Source organism: Enoplosus armatus, chromosome 1 (genome assembly GCF_043641665.1).
Source record: "Enoplosus armatus isolate fEnoArm2 chromosome 1, fEnoArm2.hap1, whole genome shotgun sequence".
In the NCBI taxonomy this organism is placed as follows: domain Eukaryota; kingdom Metazoa; phylum Chordata; class Actinopteri; order Centrarchiformes; family Enoplosidae; genus Enoplosus; species Enoplosus armatus.
This window is the reverse complement of record NC_092180.1, coordinates 13798867-13812210: the sequence shown is the minus strand read 5'-3', so window position 1 is coordinate 13812210 and position 13344 is coordinate 13798867. Positions and strand designations below refer to the sequence as shown.

At 39.0% G+C, this 13344-nt stretch overlaps 2 protein-coding genes across 5 annotated transcripts in view; both read left to right on the top strand.

Moving 5' to 3' along the window:
• Positions 1–771: 771 nt before the first annotated feature.
• Positions 772–5409, top strand: tmem9b (TMEM9 domain family, member B). The gene is made up of 5 exons (XM_070903357.1): positions 772–926; positions 1516–1607; positions 1688–1796; positions 2220–2354; positions 4124–5409. The coding sequence occupies exons 1-5, from the start codon at positions 855–857 to the stop codon at positions 4277–4279; spliced, it is 564 nt and encodes a 187-aa protein (XP_070759458.1). The 5' UTR covers positions 772–854; the 3' UTR covers positions 4280–5409.
• Positions 5410–6090: 681 nt separating this feature from the next.
• dennd2b (DENN domain containing 2B) overlaps positions 6091–13344 on the top strand; it is a 45916-nt gene continuing 38662 nt past the window's right edge. Inside the window, exon 1 of one of the 4 annotated variants that reach the window (XM_070929044.1) lies at positions 6091–6179. Coding sequence is in view for 1 of the 4 variants with exons in the window: in XM_070929186.1 (XP_070785287.1) it covers positions 11689–11716 (28 nt within the window). In the remaining 3 variants the exon portion in view is untranslated. Of the gene's footprint in view, positions 6180–11398; positions 11429–11688; positions 11717–13344 lie in introns of those variants that run through there. The other 3 variants (XM_070929262.1, XM_070929116.1, XM_070929186.1) reach the window with 3 other exon arrangements.

The following is a 13344-nucleotide window of genomic DNA, read 5'->3' as shown; positions in this document are numbered from 1 at the left end:
TATTTGAATAAGACCATGTGAGAAGTTTAAAGTGAAAATCACTGTTTAGTGGAGCTGCTAACAACTCATGGACATCTGAAACGTGACAGGGAGCCCCAACTTTACACTGCTTTGTTGTGAGAGGTCACAAGCCAAAATCCCTGGAAACCAGTGCCTAAATCTTTAACAAAGTGCTGTCTTTTATGAATCTATTCATGTTTTCTTAATCTGAAAAGTAACTTTGACTGTCAAATAAATGTAGAAGAGTAGAGTAAAAAGTAAAATATTTCCTCCTAAAATGTAGTGGAGTAGAAGTATAAAGTAGCATACTCAAGTAAATTACTTGAGTAAAGCTCATCACCCCATGGTCCTCTTGGTGTTAGTTACAATAGTTTGGTGATCCGGCTGTCTGCAACAATGTCAAACCAAGGGGTGCGTTCGTTCTATGCTATAGGAACCAGCAAGGGCGGAGTCTAGCGCATTATATGGGTTTTGTGAAGATTTCATCAGAATTATTAAAAGAAAATTATTAAATTTTCGAGTAAAATATTTTTGCCTCGTCATATTTAATACGAAACCAAACGATGGTATTACAAAACGGCCCGTCAGTTACGTGTATTTGACATTTCACCGCCCGCCGGGATCTCATTATATTCATAATCGAGCGCCCCCAGTCGTCCTGTGTGTGCGGAAGCTGCCCGCCATCTCCGGAAACTACAAGTCAGCTGCTGGGAAGCTGAAGGTGTTTATCCCTGAATTAGCTTAATGGCAAACGTCTTCAGTCTATAGGGTGTTCTTTACTCTACTGGCGTCGGTTCTGGAAACAGTTGAACGGCCGTTATTTGGAAACTGAAAACCTGTGACAGACTGTCAAGATGAAGTCTGTGTTTCTGCGCGAGGCTTTCTGTTTGGCTTGTTTTGTGCTATTAAGCCAAGTGACAGCGAAGGTAAGGCTAATGTTAGCTAGGTTAGCTAGCGTTAGGGAGAAAATGGTGATGATGGCTTAGTAACCTTAATTATCTTCTCTTTAAATCTCCCTAAAAGATTAGCGTAACGGCCTCTCGAGTCTTGACAGTTAGCTAACCGTAAGAATAGCTAAGGTAATTCTTGATATCCCGAGTTTGGGACTGTCCTATGACGACCAGAGACGTCGCAGGTGTTGCTAACGTGCTGTGGATTGCTGAATTGTGAGAATATGTGATCTTATACGCTCAGTGCCAGTTTATTTGGTATAGTTTCAACAGAAACTGGACATTATAGCCACATGAAAGTAGGATTTATTGCATGGCTTATGTATAGGACTGCGTTAGCTTTAGCTACCACGGTGTGCCAATTGGACTGACAACTGTACCTATGTAGGGTAGCTAATATTACCTTCAGCTGCTCGTCTATCACTAACCAATGATATGATCAATCTTTCTGTATTTGTATGTGTTATCTGCCTTTGGTCTGGGTATGTGTGAAGAGGGAGAAGAAGTAGAAGAAGAAAAAACAAACAAACATGGTGATGTGGTACATGTGATCGGTCTGTTACAGAATTCCGAAGACATCCGTTGTAAATGCATCTGCCCGCCGTACAGAGACATCGAGGGACAAATCTACAAACAAAATGTTTCTCTCAAAGACTGGTATGTGACGTTATGAATGATACAAGCTGTCCATGTCCTGCGTACTGCTAGCTTGTTAATGTTATTTTCTGGTTTTCCAGTAACTGTCTCCATGTAGTGGAACCCATGCCGGTTGATGGAAAAGACGTGGAGGCATATTGTTTACGTTGTGAGTGTAAATATGAAGAGAGGAGCTCGGGGACCATTAAAGTAAGTTGACATTGAAGTTTGTGCGTCAAAGTGTTCATTATTATTGATTACTTTTCCTTTGTTTTATCACTTACTTCACTGTAGGGCTGCACATATTCATTATTGATAATCTGTTGGGTTTTTTTGTTGTTGATTTTTTATTATTTGGTCTATAAAATGCCATAAAATATAAACCATCATACTGTACTTTCCCTCAATTTGACACCATCAAATTGCTTTTTTTTGTCTGAACAGTTCAAAACCCCAATCAATCAATCCTCACATTTAAAAAGCTGGAATCTGTGAATGTTTTTTGGTTGATATATGCCTTAAATGATTAATAGGTTAATACATTTGTTGTTGAATTCACTGTGTTTTCTATGTTTTGGATCGTACACATGTGGAAGGAAAACAAACCAGTCAGTAATCGCTCTATATATTTAGGTGACCATCATAATGTACCTCTCCATTTTGGGCCTGCTGCTGCTCTACATGGTCTACCTGACTCTCCTGGAGCCCATATTGAAGCGGCGTCTGTTTGGACACTCGCAGCTCATCCAAAGTGATGATGATGTTGGGGTATGTCTTCCTCTTAATGCTACAGCTTTGCAACTCACAGTAAGAAAGTACTGTAGTGTTTTACATTATGGTAAATATGGTACTGCTGCCCCACCCTTCTACCCAGAAATCAAGTTACTCTGAATTCTCTCTTGTTATGATCATTTTATATATGTGTCAATAACCTCCCTTGCACAAAATGTGACATGCGATTCTTCCTTCAAGGCCATTGAAGGGGTGGATTTGAAATGTCCAAATTACACATAAAATAACGACACATAATTTCATGAATCAGCAGCCTTTAGTTGAAATAATGTGTGTGTTACCACAGCTGGCCCTGTCTGAACAGATCCTGCAAGCAGTACTGAGTGGTAAGACCTACTCCAAACACAGGGAGGGATGTAGCTTTTAAATGTGCTGCCTCACTCTGTCAGATCCATTAATCACCACAATCACAGGCAAAGAACTGCAGCAGGAAACTTTCAAACACGTGTATGATGCAGGCAGCTTTAACCATTTTCTGTTCACATCACTTTCTCTAAATACTTTTGGCACCAACCTGATTCTTAAACGTCATTAAAATGATAAACAATTACATTTATAAAAGAAGAGAGGTTAATGTAGTTAGATCTCTGCTGGTTAAAACCTGGTTATGTATGTAAACATGGACACGACTAAGACCCAGGACAGGGAAACTTTGTCCCAGCGGTAAAGACACTCTCTCTTCTCCCACTGTAGCAACTGTCTCGTCACTGTGCCACCAGTGAAAAATCACTAAACAGGCTCTCCAGAACACATTCAATTATTATGGATCGAAAATATGCCAGTTCCCACTAATGGAAGCGGGTAGAAAAGAAAACTAATTACTGACCAACTTGAAGTAAACTGGGGACTGAGGAAGTGAGACATGAGAGCTTCCTCCTTTAATAAAAAAATAAAAAAAAGCTTTCGCTGTAAAAATGCGACTAAGCAGTAGTAAATACCAAAATATTTCACATGGTTAATGTGAAACTGTTGAAATTTTATCAAATAGAAATGGAAGATGACAACTAAATCAGCAACCAGATTACTGTCGGATATTGGGTTAAAACAAGACATGCTAATGTTCTGGTAAATATGCTGTTACCTTTTATAGAGGTTACTGGTTTGTTTGGAAATAGTGGAAGATATGTAATGAACTTTGCATTGACTGTATTTATGGCACAGCAGCAGAACAGGAAAATTACAGTAATAATAACTATCTACTTGACCCAAAGTTGAGACTGTTCGTAGCACAGTATCTTGTAAACTGTCACTGGGAACAAAACTGAGAGAGAGAGATTTGTAAGAAAAACCAATATAACCGGAAGTCCTGCTGCTACATTAATTACAGAGGAAATGATGGGCTTGTAATGTTTAGTCAGCCTTTGATACAGAGAGGCTGCCCAACTGATAGTCATCATGTTGGTCTATTTTCCTCAACGCATTTGTCACAGATGTCAGCTGTGATCCTCCCAATCTTGTTCTTGCATTTACTTTTATTATGATCTTTTTTTTCTTCTGATAACAACAATAGCAAAGTTTATTTTATAGAACTTTTAAAAAACAAAACTTTAGCACATGAAATTAAAAGTATGAGTGCAATAAAAATACAGAATAAAGAACAAATTAAAAAATGTAATTTGTTTTTCAAAGGGACTAAATGAGGTAGAATGTCAGAGAAATAGTCAGGAGCCAATACGTACTTCGCGGTGTACGTGATCCCATCAGACCTTTTAGGCTAATCATGTTTTCCCATTCTGCATTTTCAGGACCAGCAGCCTTTTGCCAACGCTCACAACGTTCTGTCCCGTTCTCACTCTCGACCCAACATGCTGAACAAAGTGGAACACGCCCAGCAGCGCTGGAGGAGGCAGGTCCAGGAACAGAGGAAGTCTGTGTTCGACCGCCATGTTGTTCTCAGTTAAGCTGCCCTGCATTGAGTTACTGGTGGAGCATAAAAACAAAACAAAACAACAACAACAACAACAACAACAACAACAACAAAAAAAACACTGTGACGGAGCCCTCAGTTTATATCGCTTCCTTTCTCTCATTTGTGGTTTGTATCTCATCAAGTGTGACACTTCTGAGGTAAACATGGTGAAGACATCTGCATCTGTAGAGCAGAAGTTCCTGGCTGGTCAAATCAAAGCTGGGAGCTCTTCTTTAGTCTGCAGGCAGCACAAGAGATTACAGTGAATTCATTTTTGCACAACCTTTGAATGAACAGTCTTGCATAGCGTTTCCAAAAGCAGAATTCACTCTCTGCCTGCCGTCTAAGTTTGCAGAAGTGCCAAGTCACCAGAGAATTTGCAAAGAAAAATTAATGTGCAGAGACTAAAAAAAGGCCAAATTAAAATAAATCTTTCAAGTGAATATTTTATTAACGTCCTCTAACTCTTTCTGGCCAAAGTGTCAGGTGGAGTCCATCGGTCCAGGGTTCTGGTGGAAAATACCCACCAGAACCCTGATATAACTTGGAACTACTGCTCTCACCACAGGAGAAAGGAAATAGTGTAAAAATATAAATCTTTCAGCCTTCTTTGAAAATGCATGTTTTATAATAAATCTTTTATAAATGTGTTTTCAATCCTTCATTCCTACCATAACGTTTAATGTCTGATAACTGGTGTGAAAACCATCATTTAATGCATCACATTAAATTTGATATTTGAAAGTAGTGTCACTGAACCTCCTTGCTGAAACCGATGCAATGTCTTGGTGATGTCATAGTAAACCTAGCTGTGCTATTGATCCTCATCTGTTGAAGACCCTATTGAAATCAGTGCCCTCTTCAACTGCCTAAACAAATCTAATGAACTGTCTTTTATGTTTGGCACTTCTGTGTGCTTGGTCTAACATTGGCTCCATTATGAAGGTCGGTGTTGTCTAACAGGCAGCGTTAGTGTGACAGAGGTGTTATTCCAGAGAAGTTGACTTTGTGTACGCTGGCGGAGCTGATAAAGACCTGCTGTTGGGAGACCTATGAAAGTGTTCTTAACTATTGTATATGTGATACCTTTAACTTTGAAATAAATTTATGTAATATTTGTGATTCTTGCATTTGTAATGTGTTGAAATTTGTTCATGCTTTACATTAGCTCCAAGCCTAAAAAAAAACAGTGTGCCTACCAGTTCGCACAGCTGTAAGTGCATTTGACATTAACAGATAATACCTATAGATAGTTTGATGTCAACATTTCTCACCATTGTTGTGAGAAATAATATGCAGGTGCACTTTGAAATAAATGACATGACAGTGTGATGCACACACACCTGTTATGTGTCCCAGGACTAAAATCAACCTCACACACACACACACACACACATTCCGCAACTAATTTTTGTTTTTGACGTTGTTGAATCAGCCAGTATTTCTACACTTGAACAGTATCCTGTCTCAGATTTCCTTTATGTTTGTGATCATTGAAACACAGAATTGATTTAGGATGTACGCCAACTAAAATATCTAAGGTATTAAAACTGGACATTGACACAAAAACATCTGGAAACACCTGGACCATTAAAATTTTCAGAACTAAACTGTGACTACATTCATTTGCCTGCAAATGTTTTATAACCATCACTATCTTCTTTTTTTTTATTAAGCAAAGTGATTTCCATACAGCTGCGTCATCATTTCCTGTGCAGTCCACTTTTCCCTTTTTTTTCTCCTCCTCATTGCATGCAGTTATACGGAGGAGACTTATTTTTCCGCAGAAAAAAAAAAGGGAGTCAGTTTTCAGGCTGCACAGACAGAAAGCGACAGAGGCTCTGTTAAAGAATGGATCATTGACCAAACGCTGCACAGCAACACACAGACAGGTAGGCGTTATGTTCCCGCTCACTAAATGTTGTCTATGTAGAAATGTTACGAAATGTAACCTTTTTAAGTAAGTTTTTTGTGGTGTAGCATCTTTAGAAAGTTGAGTTCACAAGAAAAGAAGAAACGTCCCTTTGTTATTCACAGTCTGTTGTGTTGGCATGATTCACATGACTGAGCTCGAAGTTATTCACATCCGCTGACTTTGATCGATGTTGGTAAACTGTCTAGTCCGCTGTTTGATGTTTAAGGGGGGGAAAGTAGTTCTTGTCAGTTGTAGTGCTGCATTTGCATTGGTGAGCCTACAGGGGGCGCCTCCGCCTTTGAATTTGGTCCATCCCAAATAATCAATGTCTTTTTGCACTCTTCAGATATGGAAGAGTGGATGGTACTCACCTGTGTTTACTTTCCCCTTCATGTCCCTGCAAGTTTCAGTTCAGCTATTTTTATGTCTTTCTGAGACATTTTGCCAAAAGCATCCCACACACACACACACACACACACACACGCACACACACACACACACACACACACACTTAACTCTTTACACTACATTTGCCTTCAAGGTTTCCGAGTCAGTAGTCAGGCTGATGTTGTAGCTGCTGTGTGGTGAAAAGCTAAAAATGCCACAAGACAAAGGAATGTCCTTGTCCTCGCTGCTCCACTAGCACAGCATGTTGTGAAACTGCAGCTGCACTTATTCAAAGCACTTTTAGAAACAGTAACATGGTGTTAACTTGCTATTGAGTGAACAGTGAAACTTCTGGCTTTCAGACAAAACAAATGATTCTGCCAATAATCAAAGAATAACCTGGTTGGTTCATTATTATATTACTTTATTTTACGTATTGAGTGTTTTTGAGTGTTTCCAGTGAATTGGTGATTTGTAATGGTGCACACTGTAACAACTGGTATTAATAAGCAAAAAAGGACACCTCCATCCTTGCCAACACATACACATAAGGTAGTCAGTGTTATTTCAGTGTTATTTTCTATCCTAAGTGAAGATAGATGGATGGAAGGATTTATTTGATAGCCGTTTTCCTCATGGGACAATCAAAACAGGTTTGAAATGTGCCCGAGGCTGTAAACTCTTGAATAATCAAACAGTTTACATTCCTGGTTGTTGTCTCACAACAACCACAGAATACCAAAAGCAACATTTTGCAAAGCAGGAATGTTTTTGCATTCAAATATTACAACAACAAAAAAAGAAGCATCGTTCTATTATTTTCAGCCACTCTGCAGAAGACACTTCAGTTTTAAAGAGGAGAGGATGTCTTTACTCGCCAGCTTGTGTCTTCTCTGTCAGCGCCGTCAGACTGTGTCTCAGGCTCATGAGCGGGAGTGTTGAGACACGTCAGCCTGACTCAACTTAATCCTGGAGTTTAAGTGTGGCCTCAGGTCTGTTTCTGAAACCTGATATGGTGGTTATCGCACCAAATATATTCTTATTAAAATACAAGCAGATAAATGTGCAGTGACTTTGACTTTTTGGCTGTTCTCTTCTCAAATGGGCTCAATATTTCCATACTTCCCTTGAAACCCCCCTCAGATGGTCCAGGAGCTGAAAGAAAGGACCCGAGGTGAATTTCTGTGTGTAGGTGGAAGAATCCCCATAGAGCTGTGGAATAATCCCCTTGAATGTTTGAGGATTTGGGATTCACAGTGGATCCTTAACAAACACACATAAGGTTTAGGGATAGTATTTGAGAAAACAAACACTCACTCTCCTGTGGCTGTGGCTTTAGCAGGTGTGTGATCATGAGAATGGGAAGCATCAGAACTCTGAAATAATGCATGTTAAGTTTTTGGAGCCTGGCGTGATACTGTAGAGTCATGTCATGGATGTATGTGAGCAGTTGCATGCTATGCTTTGATTTGAACTTTGTTTGATGCTCCCATGTGACTGCAAGAGGAGGATGTGGCTTTTAATGAGGAATACAGATGGCCCTGTGATCAATGGAAACAATGAATTCCATGAGAGTATAAACTTAAGTTACGTTCTGGTAAAACATCCCACAAAGAGCCGTCAGCGCCTCTCGTCTTTTGTGCTCAGACAGTGAGGATTTGCAGTGTTTTCAGGAAGGACCATTTTTACAAGACCCTGAGAGGTTTTGATAGGGTCTCTGAGAAGAGCTGCACAGTGGCAGGAGCTGTGTAAGCTTCCTGCTCACTTGATGTTGCAAACTGTGATGACGGACGTCTGGGTTTTGTGACTTCCTCTGTTCCCAAGTCTGTGGGACGACAAGAGACCCCGAGAGACTGAAAGGAGCCGGGCTCGGAGTGAGTGAAGTGCAGGTTTTATGGACGGGTAGAGCCTCGACATTTGGTGTAAAGATGTTACATGCAGAAGCGCAGAAAGATAAAAGGATTTCATGTTGAGAGATCATGAGGTTTGTAATTAGTTTGCCTGATATATCATGAAGAGGAGCTCTTTCACAGTAAAATCTGGTGTAAAACAGTTGGAAAAAAATATTTTGGTGCTGAGCTTGACCTTGAAAGCAAAACAATCCCCACTTAAGGTCCACTTACTTGCTTTTAACTGTATCACACTGTCTTCATCCGCAGATGTAAATGTAGGTGTTCAAACTTTCTGGTCCAGCAAACAGAACACCAAGCTACGGTTTAAATAGAGTGAAACTTAAAGATAAATCAGCTTCAAACAGGTATTAAAAATTCAGAGTTTGTAAGTAATTCATGTATCTTAACACTAAATCCCTTTATTTGTGTTCCATTTGATTAAGATGCTCCCTGTCATGTTATCCCTACAATGTCTTGTTATCCCTACAGTGCAGATAGGTTTTGTTTGGTTTGATCTGTAGTGTTTTTGAAGGATTAGCTAGAAAACCAATCGTTTCTCTCTAGAATTGTATTTAGTTTATGTCTTATGTCTTGATTGTGTCTTTTATTGTGAAACACTGTGGTATATGATCGAAAGAGACTCACTTATATTGTATCGTGAACAGAGAAGCCGAAGCACACTATAGATATTTGGAATGCATCTGTTGTTGTCTGGTATAATTCAAACTTTTTAGGTCTGTGTGGAAATGTGTCCTAATGAACATTCACAGTACACAGTGAGAAATGGTTTACATGAGCTGACATTACAAAGATGCTCTTTGTTATTTAATGAATGCTCCAGAACTGCAGCACAGAGGTAGTTAAGTGGTTTAATTAGTTTGGAGTCAACTCAAACCTCGGTGGGACATTACAGTTAGGGTGAATATTTTCATTTTTGTGGTCACCTCAAGTTTAGACCTGTGGTTCAGCCTCCAAAGCAACGACACTGTATAATATGTTGAGAGATATGCAATAGTGGAAGATAACGACGCACATTTACTAAATTACTGCACTTAAAGAGAAAGTGAAAAGCAGCGTTCTGCCCTCCCTGATTAGTTTCAAGCATCTGATTACACCCAACATCACTGATGGGTGTGGTTGCCCGTCTCCTGCCAGATTTGTGCTTTGTTGCACCTGTAACCACACCCACAAGTGATGTCACGGGGTCCTGGAGTACACCTCTGCATCACTGCAACCAGGTGAGGCGTTAAACCAGAGGAGGTCAGAAAACTTTTCAGGGGGTGTTATGTTACACTATAAGTTATGTTTTGATGCATTTGTATTTGTAAGTATGTTCATTTATACTTCTCCATGTCTAGTACTACATCCCTAGTTACTTTGCAGTAAAGACTTTACAGTACAAAACATCTGAACAGCACTTATATTTCAAACAAAAATGTTAAAGATTAAACTACCCTCTCAACCAGCTACAACATTAAAATGCTGTGAGTAAAAGTAATCCAAAAGTATAATAATTTGTTACTGACACAGGCAATTCTGCTGCATTATGAATATTTTTACTTTTGATACTTTAAGAAAAGTGTACTTTTACTTAAGATTTTAAAGTACATTTACTGAAGTACTGTATAGTATATACTTCTTATTACTTTATACTTTTACATGACAACTATAGTTACTAGAAAGTATGTTCTGTAACTTAAATAAGATTTTAATGCAGGACTTTTCTCAACTTGTAATGTAGTATTTCCACCTTGTGGTATTACCACTTTTACTTAAGTAAAGGATCTGAATACTTCTTGTACCACTGAAGATATGCCTTAAATACAGCGGTGGAAAGTAAATGTACTCATGTACTGTACATAAATACAATTTTGAGGTGCTTGAGTTTTTCCATTTTCTGCTACATTACACTTCAGAGGGAAACATTGTACTTTATACATTATACTACCACTGCATTTATTTGCCAGTTAGTCACTAGTTACTTTACAGACTCACTTTATTCATACAAACTGTTATCAACAAGAAACATATTATATATTATTATTATAGATGAAGCTACACAGCAGTATATAAAGTACTTATATCACCACTTTTACCAGCTGTAACATTAAAGTGATACATACATTCATCTATCAATGATTATAATCCAATAATATAACATTCTGATGAGTGTACTTTTACTTTTGGTGCTTTAAGTATATTTTGATACTTTTGTACTTGACTTAATTTAAGTAACATTTTGAATGCACGACTTTTACTTGTAACAGATTATTCCAACACTGCAACTTTTACTTTACTCTTTTTAAAGATCTGAGTACTTCTTCCACTACTGCTTAAATATATAATAATGTCACCTTTTGTATTCGTACATGACGCTTGTTCAGAACCTGGTCGGTGTCTACATGCACTGCTCTGTGGGCTGCTTGGCTGCACATTCATCTCTTGATCAAATGAAAGGCATCTTTGTGTGGGTGAAATGTATTCCTGTTGACCGGAGGGCCAGCGGAGGCTTTCAGCATGACAATGTGCTGCGATGCTGCCAACATGGTTTCATCCCATCAGCAGCCTTCAACTCCTGAATATTCATCCACACTTCCTCAGCCCACCGTGACAATAAACAAGAGGGAGAGAGAGGGAGAGGCTGAATGCCTGTCTGAGGAGGGCAAAGCCCGAGAAAAGTGGGGGGCAAACAGCCCGTTCCCATGGTGACAAGTCCTGCCTTCCAGTCTGCAGCAGGCTGTGAGAGGGGAGGCAGGAGGCTTTTTTTTTTTCTTTCTTTTTTTTTGTGTCGGTTTTGGTTGGAAAGACATAAGTCGGGAGTTTATTGAGAAGGGCAGGTAAACCAGCCAAAGTTTTCCAACGCGTAGAAGAAACAGGATTTGTGCGTCGCAAAGGGGATTATAATCTGAAAATGTCAGCAGCCATGGATGTGAGGAGAAACTCGGAGGTAAAAGCCGCCTGCCTTTTTTTTTTTTTTTTTTTTGAACCGTTATTGGCGAGCTAACGTTACAGCAGGAGGGTTAAACTTGTAGCTAGCTTAGCGGCAGGAAACCGGTACAAGCTACCGAGAGAAAGGGTCCGGAAAAAAAAGCCCAAAGGTTGAGTAAAAGGTGTCGTAGTAGAAAAGTTGCAAGGTGCGTTTAAATGTAGTCCTAATCTCCATGTGACCATATTTGGTCATCGACGTGTTAAACGATGAAGTGCAGTATGCAGGCTAAAACACCAGAGTGTGTGTGTGTGTGTGTGTGTGTGTGTGTGTTTTTCAGCTGACCCTTTTGAATGAAGAAAAATGTCCCAGCGGATACAAAGCAGCAACTCTGCGGATTGTAATTACACCAAGTTATCGCTTAAACATCCAAAAAGTCAAAGCAGCAGATAAGCAGAAACAGCAGTCCAGATCAGACCTCTCTGAAGTGAACTCACTGTGGACTTCTCCTGCTGTAGTGTGGACTTTTGTTTTTGTCTTGGGAGATAAAAACCCACATGAAACACAATGTGTGAACTGTTGTCTTTACATGGTCATGGTCAGAGTTTATACAGATTTTATACAAGATCGTACACATGCAGTTTTCTTTGTTACTGCTGTTTGGACTGTATATGCATAGGCATAGTACAGACCTATGGACAGACAAAACTGTAAAGGTTTAATGTAGTAAGTAATAATCCACAGCACACTCCACAGTAATTATATTTTCTCTTCTGCCAGTTATGGTGGGTTTTCAGCTGTAGTTAGTTAGTTAGTTAGTTAGGGAGCTCTATTTTCAACTTGAACTTATTTTACATTTAATATTAAGCTTAGTAGCAGATTTCAATGAACTTTGGTGCAAATGTAGGCCATGGGCTGAGCAAAACGTTCTTGGTTATTGGTCTTTGGGGCAGATGCAGATCCAGGAATTTTAGAAATGATTGTCTAACACTGAAATATGTGCATCTTCTCCAACAGCTTCTCTACTTTCTCATGACCTCCTGCACTTACTTAGATTAAAAAATCTGGTTCATGTAACACATGATTGTCCATGTGAATTTGGTGCAGATCTTGATCCAGATGCACACCTTTTAGAATAACACCAGTAACACTAACCAGTGCAATACATACATATATAGATATACATTGTTATTGTATATATTTTTTACTTTTATTTTTCACTTAAATATTGTAAATGTGTATATTCTTTATTTTCTTATTTTCTCATTTTTTATATCTTATTTTTGTACATTCTCTCATTTCTAAATTTATGCTACTTTCTACTCTTGAATGGGAGCACCGAAACTGTATAATTTCCCCCCAGAGATCAATCAAGTATTTCTGAGTCTGATTCTGTAAAGGCATGCTCTCACTGAGTGCTCTGTAGTTTAAATATGGGAGGCTCTGCGTCTATCGTGAATGTTTATATGAGTTTTCTTAACAGATTACAACTGAAATCCTTTCGATCCTATCTTACAGACTATAATGCAAAGCCTAGAGATGTGGCTGCTTTTCTTTAGCTCTTGTTTTTTTCTTTAAACACTTGCGATTGTGCAGATCAAACAATGACCTTCCCCTCTCACTGGACGGGACTGTCAACACAAAGCTATTGAGGAAATTCTTCTCTGTTCTCCATTCTGTTTAACAGGAGTGAGCTTGGCCTCTTACCAGACACTTTTAAAAGGGGCTGTTGTTCTCTCAACATCACAATGAAAGTAATTTTCCTCTTTCCTGGTGCTATGTATCCATCCAGATAGATTTGGGGTGACTTGTTGAGGATTTTATAAACCTAACAACAATGTCTCTTTGCACAGTGAATCATTTAACTCATGAGAATCCACATCTTGTTGGGAACAGTTTCATCCTTCTGGGTAAAAAAGTAGCTCTCAAGGAAATAG